This window comes from Python bivittatus, unplaced genomic scaffold (genome assembly GCF_059951505.1).
Source record: "Python bivittatus isolate LINGU-HERP-01145 unplaced genomic scaffold, Pbiv_v1 ctg000330_np1212, whole genome shotgun sequence".
Classification (NCBI taxonomy): Eukaryota; Metazoa; Chordata; class Lepidosauria; order Squamata; family Pythonidae; genus Python; species Python bivittatus.
The window spans coordinates 43,532,511-43,555,300 of NW_028277058.1; the positions used below are offsets into that span (position 1 = coordinate 43,532,511).

The 22,790-nt window shown below is 37.9% G+C and overlaps 1 protein-coding gene across 3 annotated transcripts in view; it reads left to right on the plus strand.

The window, feature by feature from the left end:
- GNPTAB (N-acetylglucosamine-1-phosphate transferase subunits alpha and beta) overlaps nt 1-22,790 on the plus strand; it is a 46,779-nt gene extending 23,989 nt beyond the window's left edge. For 2 of the 3 annotated variants that reach the window (XM_007419946.3, XM_088141110.1), the window contains 14 exons: nt 1,707-1,868; nt 2,824-3,003; nt 3,944-4,114; nt 6,910-7,033; nt 7,947-8,150; nt 9,910-11,021; nt 12,530-12,729; nt 13,458-13,677; nt 14,045-14,176; nt 15,499-15,584; nt 18,093-18,191; nt 19,559-19,726; nt 20,327-20,417; nt 21,200-22,790. In XM_007419946.3, the coding sequence (XP_007420008.2) occupies nt 1,707-1,868; nt 2,824-3,003; nt 3,944-4,114; nt 6,910-7,033; nt 7,947-8,150; nt 9,910-11,021; nt 12,530-12,729; nt 13,458-13,677; nt 14,045-14,176; nt 15,499-15,584; nt 18,093-18,191; nt 19,559-19,726; nt 20,327-20,417; nt 21,200-21,277 (3,027 nt within the window). In that variant the 3' untranslated portion in view covers nt 21,278-22,790. The remainder of the gene's footprint in view (nt 1-1,706; nt 1,869-2,823; nt 3,004-3,943; nt 4,115-6,909; nt 7,034-7,946; nt 8,151-9,909; nt 11,022-12,529; nt 12,730-13,457; nt 13,678-14,044; nt 14,177-15,498; nt 15,585-18,092; nt 18,192-19,558; nt 19,727-20,326; nt 20,418-21,199) is intronic. The other variant, XM_007419947.3, reaches the window with a different exon arrangement.

Here is a 22,790-nt window from a genome sequence, read left to right on the forward strand (position 1 = left end):
CCTTACAGAACTCTTCTAGCTCAGAAACATTCTTAGATCATGTACTGCACATTTGAGATCTTTCCACAGATTTTCAATAATATTCAAATCTGAGGACCATGAAGGCCATTCCAAATTCTTCATCTTTCTTTTCTCTAAGTACTTCATGGTGGTTTTAGAGTTTTTGTTTTATCTGTTCGAGAGAAGGGGTTTCCTTTTGACAACTCTCCCATGCAGATCATTGTTGTGTGAACTACACTTCATTGTGCACCTGTGGAAAACTACTGCATTGCCAGCTAAACTTTTCATCTATGCGTTCTGTTTTGCAGATCAGTTTTGGAGCAACACTAGCAGGCACTTTTCTTAATCTGCAACACGTTTGCATAAAACTCTGCCTTTAATGCAGCTTTCCCAAGCTGGTACCCTTTAGATGTGCTGGATTTTAACTCTCAAACGGCTGTGCTGGCTAGATATGGTGGTTGAAGATCAATACATCTGAAGGCAACAACATGGGAAATACTGCTTAAGAACTGTTAAACCATTTAAGATGGGCAGATCAGAAATCGGGGCCAGGGAGGAGAGGAGAGGCTATGGAAACAGTGCAGGGTTATCCAAGAGGGTGGTATTTAATTCTGCGATCCAGCTTCACAAATGGAATAGTTTGCTATTTATGTGTTTGCTTGGTGGTGCTCTTACTTGCCCAAAATTAGCAGCAGATCATAAGGCTGTAATAACTCCGGCAATCTTTCTTACCTCATTTGATCGTATTGAGAAATGTGGCCAGGTTTTTGATTTCCACTTCTCCCAATAAATGTATCTAAAATGTGCTTTCTTTGAGGATAAAAACATCAATTTGCTCTTTTCATGCCACATTGCTGTCCTATGCGGTGCCTAATGTGAACTACTTGCCCTTTATGAAAGCTGATATCTAAAATAATTGGTGGCGAGTGATAAAAATAGCAAAGAGATCAAATGGTTCCCTAGTAGTGAATGACCTTAGCAGTGAGCTTGTAATACTGGCTGAGGATTTTGGGAAGATCAACAAATGGATTCGTTCTCCTTTTCTGTACCTCAGTTTTCTCAGTCCTTTAAGCCAGTGTTTCTCACCCTCAGCAACTTTAAGGTGCATGCTGGCTGGCAAATTCTGCGAGTTGAAGTCCACACATCTTAAAGTTGCTGAGGCTGAGAAACACTGCCTTAAGCTGAGTTCAAAATGCATTGGAGAATGCACAGTTAAACTGTTTGGAAGTTTTATTTCAGGGTATTGTGTAGTATCTCAACATGATAGTAAAAATGATGTTATTGTTTGGGAAACATGATGTAACAGGATCATAAAGTGTTTTTTTAATTAAAAAGTAGATCCAGATTTATAGATTCTAATGTAACCAGGAAGGAAGGAAACCAGTTGGTGTAAGATTTAACACATTTGATCTTCTCAGGCAGCTTAAAGAATCAGAAACAAATCCTGTTTTTGTACCTTTCCCCCCCCCCTTGCCTCGCCTCACTCCTGTTTGCCTTTCTGTATAAATTCTTTCCTTTGCCAAACCATAGTTTGTCATTTTTTATCTAACGACTGGGCTTATTAGTGCTTCCAAAATCAGGGCTGTGTATTGGTGTCAAATCTATGTCTTGTAACAGTTATAGTAGAAAGCTGTATGAGTCATGTAGAAGGGAAAAAATAAATGTAGTTTCATTCCAGGGCCTGAAAATGTTGCTTTTCCATGTAGTTGCAGCTTTATTCAGAAGCCAGCGTAGCGCTCTTGCAACTGATCGATCCCAAGATTTTCCAGGAGCTGAACAAGCAAGCAAAGAAGAATATGACCATAGAAGGGAAAGAGCTGACACTTAACCCTGCTTATTTATTGTGGGATCTCAGTGCCATCAGCCAGGTAGGCAAATTCTTTAATGTAAGAAAAAAAGAGTTTGGTCTAGTGCAGGGTTCCTCAACCTCAGCAACTTTAAGATGCATGGACTTCAACTCCCAGAATTCCCCAGCCAACCATGCTGGCTGGGGAATTCTGGGAATTGAAGTCCACCCATCTTAAAGCTGCTGAGGTTGAGGAACCCTGGTCTAGTGGTTAAGGCATCAGGGTAGAAACCAGGAGACTGTGAGTTCTAGTCCCGCCTTGGACATGAAAGCCGAGTGGGTGACTTTGGGCCAGTCACTCTCTCTCAGCCCAACTCACCTCACCGGGTGGTGGTTGTGGGGAAAACAGGATGAGAGAAGAGTATTAGGTATGTTCGCCACCTTGAATTATTTATAAAAATAATAAAGGCGGGATAAAAAATCTAAAAAAAAACCCCCAGAAAACAAATAGTTTGAAAATTTTCCAGGCTTAATGAGAACTACATTTTATAGTGCGATGTAAAGAATTAGAAACAGTGAATTGATAAATGTGTATCTGCAGTCTAGATATTTTATTTATTTATTTATTTATTTATTTATTTAATCAAATTTATATGGCTGCCCATCTCACAAAAAGTGACTTTGGGCAGTGTACAACAGTTCAATAAAACAGTAAATATAGCAATTATTAAAAACATTAAAAATTATAAAAACAAACTAAAACAGAAAAGGAAAATAATAGGCAAAGGGTTCTAAATAATAGAGCCACCTCACTAGTTCACCTGTCCCCTGGGATCCCCAAGCCTGCTGACCTAACCAGATCTTGAGGGACCTTCGAAAACTCAGGAGTGATAAGGCCGATCTCATCTCTGGGATTCCATAGTTTGGACAACAGTTCTCATCATTTACAGCCAGATGGCTAGTGAGGATGGGATCTATAGTCCAACCATATGTATAGATGATACTCAGTTGAGGAAGTCACACAACTCTTCCAACAGTCTAAACAGGATGAAGATATTTCACCCAGCCGCTTTGAAGATAACGAAGAGTTGCGGTACTCATTGCGATCAATAGAGAGGCATGCCCCATGGGTGCGACACATCTTCATAGTCACAAATGGGCAGATTCCTTCCTGGCTCAATTTGGACAACCCTCGGGTTACTATAGTAACACATCAGGTAAGCATTTTTGGAAACCTCTACTTCCTTCTTGCACAAAGTAAAAAAAAAAAAAGATGTTTGCGACATTGATAAGTTGATTGAAGAAGACAAGGGCAGCATTCACAGCTCATGAAAAAATATGTTAGTACAGTCTTCCCTAATTTTGTGTCTTCCAAATAAGGGGGTGAGTTCCAGTTCTCACAAATCAGAGAACACCAAGTCGGAGAACCCTGGTTTATTGCAACATGAATGAGTAGGCATATACCATAGTAAACCATTCTTCCTTTTTTATGTTCCTCCCATGTGGAGCTCAGCAACGTTTGTTTCTATGTTTGCTTTACCACAGCTGGCAGTTTTGCCTGACCTGAAACTGTGGTTGAAGTTCACTATGGTCAGTTGAAAACAAACTAGCTTCAGTAATGCATGATAAGCTTGTTTTAAATTATCAGAAGATAAAAACTGATGGCGAACTTAAGTATGGAGGCATGAACAAGTGATTTGGTTCACACACAATTCTAATCCACCATAAGGGGTTTTGCTTTTGGTTTTCTGTGATGGGTGACTCTTCCCTTCAAATATTATGGTTTGCTATAAAACAGTCTTAGTGTGATGTGTCTAGGTTTGTGGAAGAGTCCTCCAAACCATGATTTCATTTCCTGGGCTAAAGGTAACTTGAAAGAACTGATGCAGCCTCTTCCATTTCGGCCTCCATTTGAGAATTTAGTCCTAAAGTGCACTGGTACGAGGATGATGATATTACAATATTATTATTTAAAAAGCAACTATTCTTGTAAGTGAGAGATGTTCAGGTATCTTCATGTTTTCATGCTATCATTGTATAGTACGTATGAAAGCAATTAAAGAGCTTCTCCAAACTTTTGGCAGTACGTTTTGAAACATGTTTTAAGATGGTATTATTTTCTAGTAAGGTATTTTTGTTTTTGCTTTACTACTCTAGGACATATTCCAGAATGTGAGTCATCTGCCTACATTTAGTTCCCCTGCCATTGAGAGCCATATTCATCGCATTAGAGGTCTGTCCCAGAAATTCATTTATTTAAATGACGATGTGATGTTTGGGAAGGATGTCTGGCCTGATGATTTCTATAGTCACTCCAAAGGTCAAAAGGTAAATTCACCACAAAACAATTTGATGCATAGGATTTGATAGCTCAAACAGCCTTTCTTATAGCCCAGCTTGACACTAATAATAGTGGCTATCCTATTTATCCATAGGAACTTGAGTTTGTAGCCCCTCCCCCCGTACTTACATGTGACATGAGCATGGTGGTGAAGAAACTGTTGAAAACTATGGGATGGGTGTGGATCAGAATGTGGATCTCTGTGAAGATTAGCACATGATTGGGTGGGGTTTCTTGCCTGATGAATGTGACCCAGTTTGCATCATCTAAGCAGAGGTCTCCTGTTTCTTTTCTTTCCTTAGTTGTCCTTCAGCTAATCTCCCACCAGTTTTGTTCCCCTCTTTTCTTTCCCTTCCCACTCTATCTGTCCCTTCCCCGTATCTGATTTCTGTTGCATTCTTTTTTGCTGTTTCTTCTAGATGGAGTAAGGAAAATGCGGGTGTCTATACTTTTGTGTACAGGAAAGGTTGGTGTGTGAAAGAGAATGGTTGTTATATACAGATAGGGGATCCATTATTTTTATGATTGATTGATTGATTATATGCCATGAAGTCCGTGTCAACTCTTAGCAAACATATAGATTTTCTCCAGCATGATTCTAGCAGAGAGAGAGATACACATACAAATATGCATATACAAGAATACTATGTACTCATATTTATTGGGGAGGGAGAAATACAGGTAGTCCTTAAGTTACAACAGCAGTTGGGACCGGAATTTCCATCGCTAAGCAATGCAGTCATAAAGTGCAATGTCACATGATCCCATCACTTAGCGACGACAATTCTGGCAGTCCCAGTTGCCGTCATAACCTCAGGACCATGTAAGCCATTAAACAGAAAGAGGCAGGAGTCCCAGGCAAGGAGTATGGGGGGTGCGTGAGTGCTGTGGGGAAATGCTGCAGGCAGGTGTTAGGGAGCACAGGCAGGCCAGCGGGGGGTTGCGGGTAGACACTAGGGAGCACAAGGGGACCAGTGGGCGAGCGCTAGGGAGCGCAGGCAGGCTGGTGGGGCCCACGGGCAGGCCAATGCGGGCTGCGGGCAGGCACTGTGGAGTGCAAATGGGGCAGTGCTGCAGGATCTCATACAACATAGTGGGGCTGTTCAGGAGAAAAAGTGATGTGAGTGACTTGCGACCTTCCCTGCTGGCTTCCCCCTTGACTTTGTTTGTGGGAAGCCTTCAGGGAAGGTCACAAATGGCAATGATATGACCCTGGGGACACTGTGACAGCTGCCACTTCACAGATTGGTTGTAAGTCCCCCTCATTCAGCACCATTGTAATTTTGAATGGTCACAGAATGAGTGGTAGTAACTCGAGGACTACCTGTATCCAGGACTGATTCAGCTACATCTGGTAACCCTAGGTTGACAAGGTAAGGAATTTTGACATTGCACAGGATTTTTGTCTGTGTTTATATACTTTTTTTCTCTCATCTCTTCAAGGGTGTGGGATCAACTTAAATTCAGGGTTAACTTCCTTTTGAGAAGTCTGACATTATTTTGTATTTCCTCTACTTGATTGATTGCTGTTTGTTAGGGACCCTTCTGTTGTATTCAGATGGTTGTGTAAATAATTAAAAAACAAACTTCTGTTGTACTGCTCTGGAATTCTTTCATTGAAGGGCAGGTAAGCAATAATTTTAGTATAAGTTCCAAAGATTACAAATCCCTAGAAATGAGAATATTTAAGACATTAGTTTAAATTTAAAACATGCATCTTAAAACAATTTATCTGTTTTGTATGCATTAAAGCAAAATACTCATAAGTTATTTCATGTGACTAAAAGATGGTTTAAATAAGATCTAGTTATAATTTGCTACCTAGAGTCTCTTTGTCCAGCTAGGTGATGGTTAATCACCTGGTTAATACATGGATGGGAGACCATCAGGAGATCAGGGCTGTAGATCTGTGAGAAACATCATAGAAACACCCTGGAAAAAAGCAATGGTAAACCATTTCTGTATTGTTCCCAGGAAAACATGAATATGGACATGAAATTCTTTAAGTCACGCTTGACTTAAAGAAACTTTTACATTTTTAGTTTGTATTTCCCAAAATAAAATATTCACACATTTGCAATTAGGATTGCAGTAATTTCCTATCTGCCTTTGCCAGTATTTTGATGGGCAAGCCTATGAGTTATACAGACATCTTTCAGTAGCAATATTATGGATAAACATTTTGTTTTTGGGCTTTTGAGCCAGAGCTTCCAATGTAGTAAAAGGACTTTTCCTAAGTCCTTCAATATTTATAATGTTCTTGTCAATCAAATATTGGTAAAATAATCATTATCACCTGAGGAGACAGTGATAGCAATGCTTGGTGGTACAAAAAATGGTTCATACTGCATTATCACATACCAGCATCAAAGCTCCATCTAATATTCATCGACCCCCTGGCAGATTAAGGCTACCCAAATTCTGTGGCTAAACAAGGAAAAATAAAGGTGTTTGTCTTAATAAGTATTGCCTACAACACCACTCCGGTATTAGCATGGCATAACTGAAAACATTTTGTAAATAGTGAAGGTTAGCATCATTTTTTTTTCTATAGGAGACTAAAATATTATTCTGAGAATTTGGAATCTGGCGTTTGCGTTTTTTTCTTTTTCTTTTGCTGTCACATAAAGGAACAACAGGAAAATATTTGTCCATATATAAATCAAGGTTAACGTTATATTCTTGGCATATGCAGATGGGTTTGCTGTACAGAGGTGAGTTTAAAGGAACGTTTTGAAAAGCCATGAATGTGAAAACAACATGTTTTTATGACCGTTATTAGGTTTATTTGACTTGGCCTGTGCCCAACTGTGCTGAAGGATGTCCTGGTTCATGGATTAAAGATGGTTATTGTGATAAAGCCTGTAACAATTCTGCTTGTGACTGGGATGGAGGTGATTGTATTGGTAAGGAGAAATACATCTTAAAACCTGGCCTTTCACATTTCAGGGACCAATTATTATATGGGTGACATGTTTATGTTTTAGGATGCCACAGATGCATCTTCATCAGGCTGTCCTGAGCCCTTCAAAGGGCCATTTGCATTCACAAAGCATTTCAGTCCAATGCTCCACATTCAGTGGCAAGCATTACCCCTCAACTGCATCTGTGCAGCCAAAGAAGCACTTCCCCTATAGCCACACTACTCTGATATGGAATCATTTGCACAGGGAAAAGAAAAGACCTGGGTGTGTTGCATTGATTTTGCTGCAAGCACAGAGTAGTTGCTACTCAACCTTTCCTTTGATTTTAACATCCCCACCATTTGGATGGACATGGTTGGGCTTGTTTGATAGGCAGTGAAGATGACACCTACAGTGTCTCATTCTTTTCATATCCTAGTGTTAATATCTAAACTAGCTGCTTACCATAATTTGTTGGCAGTTCCTTCATGGTGGTGATCCACTCAGTGAAAAGGCCAGAACATCTGAAGTGGCTGAGATGAATTAGCAGAATAGTGTCTGTTCAGTCCCACTTATTTCCCTCTTCCCCTTGCCCCATGCTGGATGTATTAAAAGGTAGAACAACTCTGTTTATGTTACACCTGATCTTCATTTCTAGTAGCCAGGCAAGAAAAATTAAATTCTAAAATAGCAATATCCTTGGTACAGTTTATACTCTCCCACCCCCAATATTCTGAAAGCTTTAGGAAAGGTTTGTTTTCTAAGTAAAGCTCCTTTTTACTTTTAAATATATAAGAGCACTTCATGATTTAAAAACAATGCTACAATTAGACTTTTTAACCACCCCTTTTCTCCTTTAGTTAAGATTTTCCACAGTGGCAATATGAGGCACCACCGTCTTTTTTCTCTTTTTTAGGTAACGGTGCGGGTAACCGTTATGGTGCAGGTGGTGGAGCTGTTGCAGGCATAGGGAACATCCCATCCTGGCAATTTGGTGCAGGAATCAATGGCGTTTCTTACTGCAACCAAGGCTGTGCAAATTCATGGCTGGCTGACAAATTCTGTGATCAGGCATGCAACGTTCTCTCTTGTGGATTTGATGCTGGTGATTGTGGACAAGGTATGTCAATACGTATTTAGCAATACAGTCTTTGGGGACGAACTATCTGTCACTTTAGGTATATAACCTGGCCCAATTCTTCAGACTAGATAGATGAAAACAGTTTGTTCGATGCCATTGTACTGTGGCCACATTTGTTTGAAAGACTCATGTGATAAACCAATGTCACATGAATGTTAATCCAGCAAAAGACATGTTAAGGGTATGTTAATGTGTTGGGGAAAAAAAGGAAAAAATAGGAAACTTAAATGTCCCTGTCCATATATACAGTGATACCTCGGGATACGAACGCCTCTGCTTGCGAATTTTTCGGGTTACGACCAGCTCCGGCCCCAAAAATTTACCTCGGTTTGCGAACTCCGCCTCGGGGTACGAACCGGATTGGCGGCCATTTTCCACCGTGACACGTGGTCCGTGGCCATTTTCCGCCCGTGCCACATGGTCTGCGGCCATTTTCTGCCTGTGCCACGTGGTCCGCGGCCATTTTTCCGCCCGTGCCACGTGGTCCGCGGCTGTTTTTCCGGCCCTGCCGCGTGGTCCGCGGCCGTTTTCGCACCGCGCCGGGCTGTTTTCACGCCGCACCGCGCCGCGCTGGGCCGTTTTCGCGCCATGCCGTGCCAGGCTGTTTTCGCACCGGGCCGTTTTCGCGCCGCGCCGGGCCGTTTTCGCGCCGCACCGCGCCACACCCGGCCGTTTTCGCGCCGCACCACGCCGCGCCCGGCCGCTTTCCCGCCCAGCGCGTGGTCCGTGGACGCCAGAACGGATTAACGGTAATTACATTGAACCTTATGGGAAATTGCCTCGGGTTGCGACCAAATTCGGGCGGAGGGTGGAACGGATTAACCGGATTTACATTGAACCCTATGGGGAAATTTGCCTCGGGGTGCGACCAAATTCGGAGGGCGGAACGGATTAACCGGATTTACATTGAACCCTATGGGGAAATTTCCTTCGGGTTACGACCAACTCGGGATACGCCCAGAGTCACGGAACAGATTAAGTTCGTATCCCGAGGTACCACTGTATAGGCTTATCTCTTCTAAACCTGTAGTCCTGCTTAGCACTGCCTAAAGGATGGAAGCAAAGTGGATCAAATACTTGTAAGACACTTTTAGCCTTTTGGCATTTTTATTTTTTTACCACGTCTTCATTTTATTTATGTTTAGGTCTATAGGATTGGAGTAAAATAGGCCATTACTAGTATGTTGTGTAATAGGATAAGGAAACTGAATGGTTAAATAAAGACATGGCCTCTCTGTCATCTTTTATTTGTATGCAAAATAATATATCCATCCCCAACTTTATTTCACCACATATTTAGTATGTCAGTGTTTTAACACGAACTCTTCAGGGAACATGGCTATATTTCTATCTGTGTCAAATTTTTAAATGAACCACTAGAATAGGCTAGGGTATACATAACTCATTTTCTGTATATATCATGTGAAAATATGATTGTCCACTTTGGTTAAGTATCAAAAACTGGGAAATGCTATTTGTCTTAGCCAGGCATGATCATGGGAACTCGGTGGATCATGCCAAGTAGTATGGCATAGTATTGGAGTAGAGTTATGGATGCCAGGATTCCATCCGCATTTCACTGAGTGTCCAGGGTCCAGTCACATATTTTCTTTGTCTAGCCTACCCCACTGAACTGTTGAGAAGATAACATAGGGCATATGCACAGTCCAGGGAAGCTGGAAGAAGGGTAGGATGAAAACAACAGCACCATGTAAATAGCAGTATTCTTTTCTTCCAGATCACTTTGGTGAGCTGTACAAGATAACTCTTCAAAAGAATCAGACTCATTATATCATTCCAAAAGGTGAATCTCTACCTTATTTCAGCTTTGCTGAAATAGCCAAGAAAGGACTGGAAGGTGCTTATAGTGATAATCCAATAGTACGCCATGCTTCTATTGCTAACAAATGGAAGACAATCCATCTGCTGATGCATAGTGGAATGAATGCAACTGTGATTCATTTTAATCTTACGTTTCAAAGTAAAGATGAAGAAGAATTAAAGATGCAGATAACCTTAGAAGTTGATACCAGGGAGGAATCCAAATCGAATACAACTTCCACCCAGCAACCTGAAGATGATTTGAAAGCTACAACTTCAGTGCCAGAAGCTGAAATGATATTTGAGGATATTCCTGAAGAAAGACGTTTCCCAAGAGTTAAAAAACATCTCAATGGTACATCCAAGTATTTAGATGAAGAAATGGCAATTCAGACAGTTAATGTGTCTGCACTTCCTGAAGTTGTAAAGACAGCTCTCCAGAATTTAGAATTACAGCTAATCGTTGGTGACATCACTCAGAAAGGTTACAATCTGTCCAAGGCTGCTCTCCTAAGACCATTCCAGATGATGCCTTCAGAAACAAAGGCAGTGCTAAACAATTTCCAGGAAACAAGAAAAAGGGATGAAGGGCTGAAAAATGTTGGAAAGACCACGCTTTGGCAGAAACCTTTCCAAAATGGCAAGGGAGGCAAAACGGTAGATACAGAAAAAATGCACAATATGTCTCCACCAGGATTTGTACCAACAAGTAGCATTCTTGTGGAAATGAAGGTGACCAGTCATTTCCCCCTAAGATACAGCTCTGCAATAAAACTGACACCCACACCTGGACTCAGGAATGTGGATAAAAAACATGGATCTCATGAGAAAGCCCTGAATGCCCTCATGCAGAAAGAAATCCAGGAAAGGAAAATTGCACAAAGAAAGAGGAAAGAGGCAGATGTTAATCCAGCATTTTCTCAGGAAGATATCGCAGGAAGTCCAAGAAGAAAATTACAGTATTACACTGGAAATTATCAAGGCTTTTTGCCATGGGAAAAACATAAGTATTTCCAAGACCTTCTTGATGTGAGTATCCAAAAGGCTGAAATATTTTGGCAGTGGCTTGTTATTTGTTTCTAGCTCTTACTTAATTTTATATTTACCTTTTTAAAAAAAAATCCATATTCAGAGAACGTATTACAGAGCAACTCATACATTTAGTGAACAAATATATCCAAATGGCTTTAGAATAGTGGTTAATAATATAATTATGTGTGTATATACTCAGAAGTAACATCTATTGAGTCTATTAGGTATTATTCCCCAAATGAGTGTAGAATTATAGCTAAAGAGACTGGGCCATTAATAATGGACTCACTTGACATAACCTTTGGTGGTCTTAGACAAGTCATGTGTCTGAACCTTAGCCTTTCCTCATCCGTAGTATGGAGTGATAAAGTCCTATATGAAAGGGTTATGATGATAACTGCAGCATAGTTTGGCTTTGAACAGACAAAAGCTCTGTATTAATGCAAATTTTCTTACAGCTTTAACAGTTGTGAATAACCAGTTATTCATTCAGCAGGACAGCTTATAATTTGCCCATGCTATTTTTGTATTAATCATTGTCTTTAATACAAATAACAGAATTTTAAACTTAAAAGGGATAGCAGAAGCCATCCAGCCAGTTCTAATACAAGCAAGCATTCCTTAGTATCCAGCTGCTACTTAAAATACTTCCAGTTAACAAATGTCCATAACCTCCTGAGACAACCTGTACCACTGCCCAACTGAATCTTTGATTAGGTCAACTGGAACTTTATAAAGTAGTAGCCAAAGTTTGAGTTTCAAGAATTCTGTTTCAGACAAGAAAGTTAAATATTCAAAAAGGAGATGAAAGAGAAGAGATATGTGATTGGTTTTAATATAGTTACTGTACCTGTACCAAGTCGGTCTTAAATGGGAAGTTGGGACATTCTGCAGACATTCACATTTGGTCCTATTAGGTCCTAAATTAGTGTTAGATATTTCCAAAGGTTGCTGGAAATAAGAAAGTAGCCAATAAGGATTAGCTCAGTTTTCAGAATATAAAATCCATGCCTGTGTCCACTTTTTATAACATGACCAGTCTTCTTGGTGGGAGGATGTGCTCTGGGTCTCTTCAGTTAAACAGTGCCATCTATTGGGACCTAAAAGTGTGCCTTCTCCATTGCAGCAACTGTCCTCTGGAACACCATCCCCTTAGAGATGCACACAGCTCTCTTTGAAGACCTGGCTGTTCTCCCAGGCTATAGGCTAGGGTGGGTGTTGAGTCCCAGTCGGTTGTTTTCATTATATTGCACATTTCCCAGATGTGTATGGTCCTTTATCCTCGGTCTTATGGTTCTCTCTATTTTAATTGTAAGCTGCCTAGAGTTGTCTGAAGTTGGGCAGCCTCTAAATCTAAGTAATTAATTTAAAAAGTAGACATTCTTGATATTAACAAAGGTGGGTTAAGCAAGTAATTTAGGCTTTTGGATTAGGTAAAAAAAGTTCATTGAAACTGAATCAGTTTTGTTGCTAATGTAAGCATGATGTGTGTCCTTGTTTTTCAGGAAGAAGAATCATTAAAGAAGGAGATGGCTTATTTCACAGATAGTAAACTCATTGGAAGACAGCTGAAAGATACATTTGCTGATTCCCTCAGATATGTAAATAAGCTTCTAAATGGAAAATTTGGATTCACATCTCGGAAGGTCCCTGCACATATGCCTCATATGATTGACCGAAAAGTCATGCAAGAATTACAGGATCTGTGAGTCCAATGGGAGGATAATTATTCTCTTTATTTATTTAAATATTTTTCTCCCACTGTACTACTTGAAAACCAATGTGACTAAATACTCATAGCTCTTTGTTGCTTGAAATAGCTATAACATTTCATTGGGATCGTCTGAAGATACAGGCTTAGCATGCTTTGGCTCAAATGTTTTCAAAATCTTGAAATGAAGTAGGACTGTGTCTCAGCTGTTCTTCTAAACTGTTCAGGCAAACATCTTTGGATGTTCAGTGGCTGAAAGCATGATTGCTCCTTCAAGGCATATTGTCTGATATCAGTATAGTCAACTGGCTGTGCCCCAGGAGCCATGCATTTGATGACAATGTGAAAGCCATCCTATGCATATATAAATGACCTGAAATAAGACTTCTTGTTGGGAATAAGATAGGAAAAGGAGTCTGATGTACGGAGAACCCTTCTTGCCATAGGCCTTTGTTGTACAGATGTCATGGGACTTGGTTAAGCAATGAGCATTGCAGAAGAGTGACTTAAATTTGTCTCCCTACAAATGCCCAACGCTGTCTGAACAACCCTAATTTTTGCATTTAATTCAGGGACCAAAATTGTAGAATAACTACATTACAATAAAAAGATGCCACTGAAGATGACAGTTGTATACTATCATCCACTGGAAAAATTATTCGGATTAGAATCAGTTTTGAAACTTTATAAATATGAGTAATTCATCCCTTTTTTCTGGACAGATTTCCTGAGGAATTTGACAAGACCTCCTTTCATAAAGTACGCCATTCTGAAGATATGCAGTTTGCCTTTTCATATTTCTATTATCTCATGAGTGCAGTTCAGCAACTGAATATTTCCCAAGTTTTTGATGAAGTTGATACAGATCAGTCTGGAATATTATCAGACCGGGAGATTCGTACATTGGCCACAAGAATTCATGAACTCCCTTTAAGTTTGCAGGTAATTAAAAAAAAAAAAAAGCTTGCTCCATATAATTGTAGAAAGAAATAAAGTATGGTTAGGAATATGCAATAGAGTTGGCCAAAGTAATTTTCTGAGTGGGCTTTGTAGGACTTCTAAAATGTTTCACAGTAAATCAGTGAATCTTGCTCAGTGGGTCAATCAGATCAGTTGTGATGAAAGGGGAGAGTCCTGGAAGTGAGATGAAAAGGTATCTTCCTAAAGCATTGTGTAAATCATATTTTTGAATGTATGACAAATGATAAAACAGATTAATGTGCTGAGTTAATCATATTTGTATTTATTGTAAAGATTGCGGTAAGAAAAATGCATAAAACCTTTTCCCTTTTTACTTTTGCCTTACTAGGATTTGACAGGATTGGAGCAAATGTTAATAAATTGTTCTAAATCCCTTCCAGTAAATATAACTAGAATTAATATCATACCACCAACTCAAGAAGCATATTATGATCCCAACCTGGTAAGGAACAGTTATAATGTGAGTTTATTCTGCTGTCTAATTTGTGCATACAGTCATTTCAGACAAAATTAATTTGCAACACATTCTGTATATAATTTTTGGTAGATAGGATTGTTGAAGAAAAATTTATTATTTATTTATTAAATTTATAAGCCACCCATCTCCCCCAGATATACTTAAATATCTTCTATTCAATAAATTGTTAGATGTCATAGTCAAAAAATTCATATGTAAATAGAACTTGCAGTTCATTTCATTGATGAAAATATATCTCCATATAATATGTGCCAATTGTATGAACATATCCAATGGCTTTGTTTATTCATTCGCTGATAAATAGATTGCTTCCTCTCCCAATGATATGCCAGAACTACTTTTGAAAATCCTGTTAGGGATGAAAAAAAAAAATAGCTGTATAGTGTGGAACAACTGTAATTCATAAAACCCAAATTTCTAGGACTGTACAAAATTAGATTTTGGACATTAACAGTAATCTTAATTCATCACAAAAATCAAATTCTCTAAGGTTTTTCCATTGCCTGGAATTGAACTGCATGACCTTCAGCTTTCCTTCTGTCCCTAAATGCCATGAATCTGTTTAAGTACTTTATAAATAATAAGAGAACAGATTCTTACTCCAAGGAGTTTATAGTCTAAAATTTGACAATAAACAAAGAAATGGAAATAGGAAAATATTAAACATGAAAATTGTATACAAAGTCTTCGTCAGAATGAAATGTAAGGCATTTTTATATGAAAAGCTCAATTCCATAATATGTTCTGGATCCCCTTTTGATGTCTTAACAGCCTTCATGATTTCTTTTAAGCTGCAATTTTCATATGTAAAGAAAAGCTTGCTTAAAATAACACTATAGTATCTTCTGTTCACATTTCTTTTTTAATTGTTTCGGTTTCCAGTTGGGTTTCCAGGTACAAGACTAAATCTATTTTTTTAAAAATCCCTTAAGAATTGAAGTTGTGTTTTTAGAACTATTTATGGTTTTGCCAGCAGGTATTAATTAAATTAGAAATAGGAATCCCTGCTCAGATCTTAGTTGGTGTATTTTTCTGATTGTCGAAGACTGACAAGCATTTTTCTGCTCTGCTGGAGAATACATTGCCTACTGTATTATATATGAAATATGAAAACTACTACAGTTACTTTTAAAAGTTACTCCATTTTGTATAATATTAGCATTATGTCTCTGACATTTGCTGAATAATTGCATAAATCCTGGTTCTCTGGGGGAACAAGTGAATAGTAGGGAGCTGTCTAACTGAAAAATAAATAAAAATACAGAGGTAATGATCCATATTTTTCATAATTGTTTATTTTTCAGCCTCCAGTGACTAAAAATCTGCTAATGAACTGTAAGCTTGTGACTGATAGAATTCGCAAAGCATATAAGGACAAAAACAAATACAGGTATTGATTTATTATTTTATTTAAACTGCAATAATAATACATAACTAAAGAACCATCTATGAACTATGTATGTTTTGAAAAAAATAGTATTTAAAGTCGCCTGGTAACAAAGCATGACATAATGGCAGTGAAAATATTTTTTTAAAAAAAATACGGTTGAATATACATGATTCTTGGTCTGTCTTTAATCTGGAGCATTGTATTTCCATGAGATGACTGTGTATCCTTGATGACAACTAGTATGGTGATATCTAGAAAAATTAGCCTTAATCATATCATATGCCCATGAAAGTTATTTCCAGTTTCAGGAAATAACAAGAAAATAATTATCACCACTTGTATTAAAAAATGCAAAGGCATAAAGATATAGTTAAATTTTAATCAATAATTTCCTACTGTAAGTTGGTGCTCTTCACCATTATAAGTTATTCAGCAGTGAGATAGACACAGAATTGTACTAGCAGGGGTGTCAGCAAGGGTGTCAAAAAAAGTCAAGACAGCAACTGCAACCATACAGTTGAAGCCCTGTCTCTTTTTTATGTGCATCCCCTATAAAAAGGGGTGGGGCTTTGATCACGTCGTCACAGATGCCAAGTTGACTTTTTTGATACCTTCTCCCATGGAGATCCCATGTCATGGTTTTATTCTTTGCAATCTGGCAAAAGGAAATTTTGTAAAAGGATCAGAACTCTGCCTCTCTGTGTAGTGATTCTCCAGGATGGGGAATTTGGCATAATGGGTGCGGAGAAGCCAGCAAAAGAAAGATCAAGCTCGAAAATGGTCTGGATCAGGTGGAGAGTTGAGAGAAACAAATTCACCCCAAATTCTCCCAATTCATCCTAGTGGGAAAGGCAGTTGGGCAATGGCTCAGATGCTTCTAATTCCTCCATTCTAAGACCCCCTTGGTCATGTGACCCAGAGAGAAGCATATGTAGCTTTCCATTTTTCAAATACACACAAACACAACACAAGTTCAGAAATGCAGATACAAGCACAATATGTTCCTTTGTTATACAAAAGAAAGTACAGATGCCTCCTATGGCCACTGCTGAGAATTTGGAAAAAATTGCAGAATTTGCAAAAATTGCGGAAGCTATCTTCTGCGTGGTTTCCTACTTCGTTCAGTATATATACTGATGAACCAAGTCTTCATATTTGCTGGTGATCATTTTGAGAAATGTTTAGGTTTGCTTTCAGGAGGCTGTGTATGGTCCATGCATAGATCACAATAGGGTTTGGAAGAGGCCGGGTTTTTTTGGTCTCTCAAGCATCACACCAGGTCATTATGAAGAATACAAAACTCCATGCCTGTCTCCACATCTCTGACTGTGTGAATTAATCAACCTTCAGAGTTTAAGTAATTTCTAATTCACATACAAAAGTAAAATAAAACCATATTAAAATATTGAAACAATAAATTCATTAGCAATTTTAAAAGGATCAAATTAACAAGGGAACGAGGGCCCAACTTAGCTCCAAAATGACATCATTCCTAATCTGGCAGTGATTTTGGAGGAAGACTGGATTTCTGCATCTGCCTGGCCAATAAGCCTTTGCAAGGATAGCTAGGAAAGAATGATAGAAAACAGATACCTTCAGATTTGGAGGTAGTTACTAAAATACCACAGACTGAATAAGGATGAATCAGGCAGTCCTGGATCAAATAAAGGCTGACTACTCCCTTGAGATGATCAACAAGTAGAATGGGTGATGCAAGCAGATGAAAAAGCAATTTTGCTTGGCCAGATTGAGGGAGGCAGAAGGGAAAAACAAAAAATAATGTGAGGTAGACCAGGTGAAAGAGATTACTATAATGCTGCTGGAAGAGCTACGCATTATTCCTGGAGATAGGGTGAGATGGCAAGCATTTATCCATAGATTTGCCATGAGTCAAATCCAACTCAGTGGCACCTAACTGTGAAGAAAAGGAAAGGCTGGCCCTTGCGAGGGGGATTGGCATGGACCTCTCTGTTTCCCATAATACCCTGCCTTCTGTCTGCATGCAGTGAATAAGGCCCTATGAGAAATATTTCACTTGTGCTAGAAACTGTTGTCCACAATACCTTTTCAGATTCCACCTTTCAAACTGGATGAGATGAATAGCATTTAAAGCAGTGAAGCAACTGTGTCCTTTAGAAGGCTGACTGCCTGCATGCGTGCACGCACTTTGCTGATGGTGTCAGCAAAAGTGTCAGGTGTGCATGCAGACAACAGGAAACAGCCTTCAAAGCAACAATATGAGGATGTGGTAGCTTTAACACTCAGAGGAAGGATGCTTTGCTGTTGGTATTGCTAACACACTTTGCAAAGCACCATTTCAACTGCTTTGCAGAGCCATAGTAGATACAAGGCTGCCATTCCCTAATAAGTTAGCAGATATAATAAATATCAAAGCCAATATAAAACAGGATAATCAGATACTGCTTTTTAATTAATGTAATGCCATTCCTTTAATTACCTAGTTCCTATTATTTTGTTGATGCTTATATTTTTTATACCATCATCAAGGTTTGAAATTATGGGAGAAGAAGAAGTAGCATTCAAAATGATCCGTACGAATGTTTCTCACGTAGTTGGACAGCTTGATGACATACGAAAAAATCCCAGGTGTGCCTTTCTAATCTTCATTTAGCTCTGATATTGTCTCAATTTTTTGTTCTATAGAAGAAAATATTTTTGAGTGGGCTATTAATTTTGATGGTTTAAGTTTTTAAAATTTTAATTAATAGTTTTATGCTTATTATAAATTACTATGAGATTTCAGTAGTTCTAAACTGTTCCCATTTAGTGACCACTTAAGCATCCTTGGCCTTTTAATGGACACAACTGATCTAAATTATTAATATCCCAACTGCCTTTGATTTCTTTGATTTCTAAACTGGGATTGTCCCAGAGCATAATAAGGGTCCTATTGTATTGTCTGTCACTGCTGTAAGGTTTCAGTAATGTTCATGGGAGAGCAGGAATGGGGGAAGGAGTTTTATGTACTTTTTCACATACAACACTGCAATCATATAACACTAACAAAGAATGTACAGTTGTGTTCAGTATGTCAGCTGTGGCCATTCCTGAATGCCTCTGATCTGCAAGGATTATCCATGCCTTTGTTGCATCATGCCTAGACTATTGTAACCTACTCTAAGTTGTGTTGTCCTTGAAGAGTGTCCAAAAGATTCAGTTGGTACAAAACCTGGTTGCTAGGCTGATAATAGTGCACAAAGTTGTGATTATATAAAAGATCAGCACAAACTACCAATTATTTACTGCCCTCAGATGTTGGCTATAGCCCTTAAAATTTTGAGCAGCAATGGTTATCTGAGGCCTTAGATCTCATTACAGACCCTTTCTGTTAAGATCTGCAAAAGAGGCAATTTACTTTACTTTTACTTGCAAAGGCTTATTGGCCAGGCAGATGCAGAAATCCAGTCTTCCTCCAAAATCACTGCCAGATTAGAAATGATGTCATTTTGGAGCTAAGTTGGGCCCTCGTTCCCTTGTTAATTTGATCCTTTTAAAATTGCTAATGAATTTATTGTTTCAATATTTTAATATGGTTTTATCTTACTTTTGTATGTGAATTGTTATACATCGTTTCTGTGACATTACTGTTGCTGCTGCTGCTGCTACAACTACTAGTAACAACAGCAAAATCTGGATGTAATGAAACCATTTTCTTATTATATGAGGAACATAAACACTGTTAGTTGTCTATAAAATACATACTATATAGAAAAAGGAGATAAATATTTCTGAAATTTAAAAGAACATAGTACAAAGAGTCTTATATGTCTGTGTATGTACTGATCATAGTATTATGTATAATATATATTCTCAACCTTTTTATTCTTATGAGCTTGAAATGTAAGATCATCACATTGCGTTTAACTGAGATACAATATGTCAATTAATAACTAATTAAAAAGGAAAGTTGCATTTTGTCCAAGTAAAATTTTTTATTATGTACTTTTTTTCAGAAAATTTGTTTGTCTTAATGACAACATTGATCATAATCATAAGGATGCCCAGACAGTAAAGGCAGTTCTTAGGGATTTTTATGAATCAATGTTTCCCATCCCATCACAATTTGAACTGCCAAGAGAATATCGGAACCGCTTTCTTCATACGCAGGAGCTTCAGGAATGGTGAGTGCTTCAGCATCTTTGAAATGAATATGCATATACTGTATTACCATGTGAAGTAAAACTTTCTAAGTTGACCAAAGGAATTTCTCCTTTCTTTTATGGTGGACTGAATTTACTTAGAATTAAACTGCTAATATTACTGTTCTTTAAAGATAGCTGGTGGAAGAATGATAATTCAAACATTGATCTTTCAGATTCAGTGTAATTTAACATGCTCTGTTATGGGTTCTGATATGAATCATTTAATCCTTGCTTTCAGCCAACTGGTTACTTTACATTTTTTTAATTAACGCAAGGGTGGAATACCAAAATTTCTGTCAAAGTCTTATTTTGTTCATTCTTTCAAATATTGGTATTCCCTTCAGTCATAGATCAATGCACAAATATAAAATTAAGGATGGGGATTCTCTCCCTCCACTTCCCCAGTATATTGCCTCCTATTTTCACTTAAAAAGCGGGGGGGGGAGTGTTCTCAAAGCTTGCTGAAACCATCCTTTTCTGTGGAGAATAATCTTTTGATTACATAATTTTCTTTTTCAGTATATTGGATTTAATCATTTATTTTTAAAAATCTTACTTATTTTTATCTTATTTCCTTAGGAGAGCCTACAGAGATAAGCTGAAATTTTGGACACATTGTATATTAGTAACATTGATTGTGTTCACAGTCACCTCATTTTTTGCTGAGCAGGTAAAGCTATACACATCAAATTCTTCCTGGGAGATCAATTACTGTATAGTAGAAGTCCCAGTATGGGAAAATACAGAAATATACCAAGGTTAAAATCTTAGCTTGTTGTACCAGCTGAATGTGTGGCTTCTACAGTATCAAGCAGTTACTGAAATGAATTCATCAACAATAATAGAAGATGTAATGGGATATAATGGCTGTGGTGAGGACTGAGAATTGCCTAAAATGACCTCCTCAGTTCTGTGAGAGGAACTGCAGCTGAGTGATGGGAACAAAGGCATGCAATAGTTTTTAGGATGGGCATTCCTTACAGCTACACATTTGAATTGACAGTCTACTTCTTAGGGGACAGATAAAATAGAATGATATTTTATGAGCATGTTTGTAGGTCTCTGGCTAAAAGGCTGGGCCCAAGAATTGGGATGCACACACATCCTCAGTAATACCAATAATCTGTTCAGGAAGAAACACTGGGGTAGGTTAATTTTTCTTCCCCAAATTTATCATGGTTAGAATTGTTGCTAATGATCTGATGGAATATGTCACTTCCTGGATTAATGGGGAACCATGTATATGACAGTTTCAAAGGCATTTTTATACAGGGTTTCATAGGGTGTATTATGCTATAAAGTCTGCCATGCTTTCTAGAGGAAAAACAGCCTTATCTCAGAAATGGCTAGGGTGGACAGATGTTTCCAGGGAATAGAATGGAGCAACATGATTTTTCATGTGCATAAATGTTGTAAAGATTAAAAAAAATAATTTATTCTTTGATTTTTCAGCTAATAGCTCTCAAACGAAAAATTTTTCCAAGGAGGAAGATTCAGAAAGAAGTTTGTCATGAACGAATGAAAGTGTAAAAGAATGTTTATTTGTAAATCAGTCTACCTCAACATGTGATGAGCATGTAAAGACTTTAGTTTCAGAAATGTATTGATAGTTATGTCTTGGGCATGTGCAGAAGGGTCCCGGTCCATTATTGTTATATTTCTGTGTGTGATCCATGCTACTGAATTTAGAGAGGGAAAGTAAGTTTGTGATGGAGGAATGGTTGTGTTGCCAGCTTTCAAATGTTTGTGACTCACAAGTGATCTTCTGAAAGCTTTATCCTTTTTATAAAAAGGGTTACTGAAAAATAGCTGCATTTATTGCAGTATCCATTGCCAATGAAATATAATACTGGAAAGTTATGTTTCTGGTGGATGTGTAAGCTTCTGTCGCAAGGCTCTTGGTGAACTATTGACCATTCAGTTACTTCTTTTGGTTTTTTTTATTCTACTCTTTGAATCAGAAAATATACAAATTTGGGCTGTAATTATTGCATCCCACTAATACAAAGGGTGGGGTACAGGATAGCTTACACTGAAATCATTATCACAATTATGCCATGGTATTCTTTGCTGCAGCCAGTTAGATCAATAGGCGCATTTATGGTCCTAATTTCTCCTTTAGGTTCCTTAGTAGATTACTAAGCACAGCTGGAATCCCCATCAGGGTTAGAGTCCTACTGTTCATCTATGGGAGCTGCTGTGAATCTTGCACTTTGCTTCAAGCACAAAGGGGCAGAATTGCTGCTTAACTTCCCTGCCACCTACTCTTTGTATAGTATTTATATACTAATGGGTTCAACTCTAAGATATTTTCTGAATGAAAGATTGGAAATGTTAATTCCCTGTTGCTATATTTTCTGCTACTAGGTACAGAAAAAAAATGATACATAAATGCTACTTGAATCTGTGGTGCCATTGTAATGCTTTTGTTGATCAAAACGTAAATTGAAGCTCAATCTACTTAACTGCATTTTTAGTAACATTAATAATTGAATGCCTAATTAAAACTTAAGGTTACAATCAAGTAAAAGAGGCTTAGAGGTAACTGTTATTTATACAAATATGTACATTTTAGCAGTAAAAATGGGTCGCTACACGTTGTCATACATTGTATTGTTTTGTAAATGTATTAGCATGATATAGAATAATTTCTCATATCATGTTTTTAGAAAACTGGGATTTGTTCTGTGATCTGCTTTCTTTATCAATAATTTTCCAAAATCAGGAGCAGAAAAAAGGACAATTAAAAAAAATATTTTGAAAGGATTATCTTCAGTCATGATAACTTTACTACAGTTTAGATTACATCAGTCATTTTATAATGAAGATAAAAGATTTTCATTGTATATATGCTGTAAAATATATGTTTTCTTTTAATAGATAGCATCACTGATTTAAAATGTTATCTGGCATGTGTGTCAAAGAATGATCAAATATTTAATGTTCTGAAAAATGTTAAATATTTCCAAATAAAAAGGCACCTTATTCTTTATCCAGAAAGACACACAATTAATTTTAAATACAATAAATTTCTTTCAGCTTC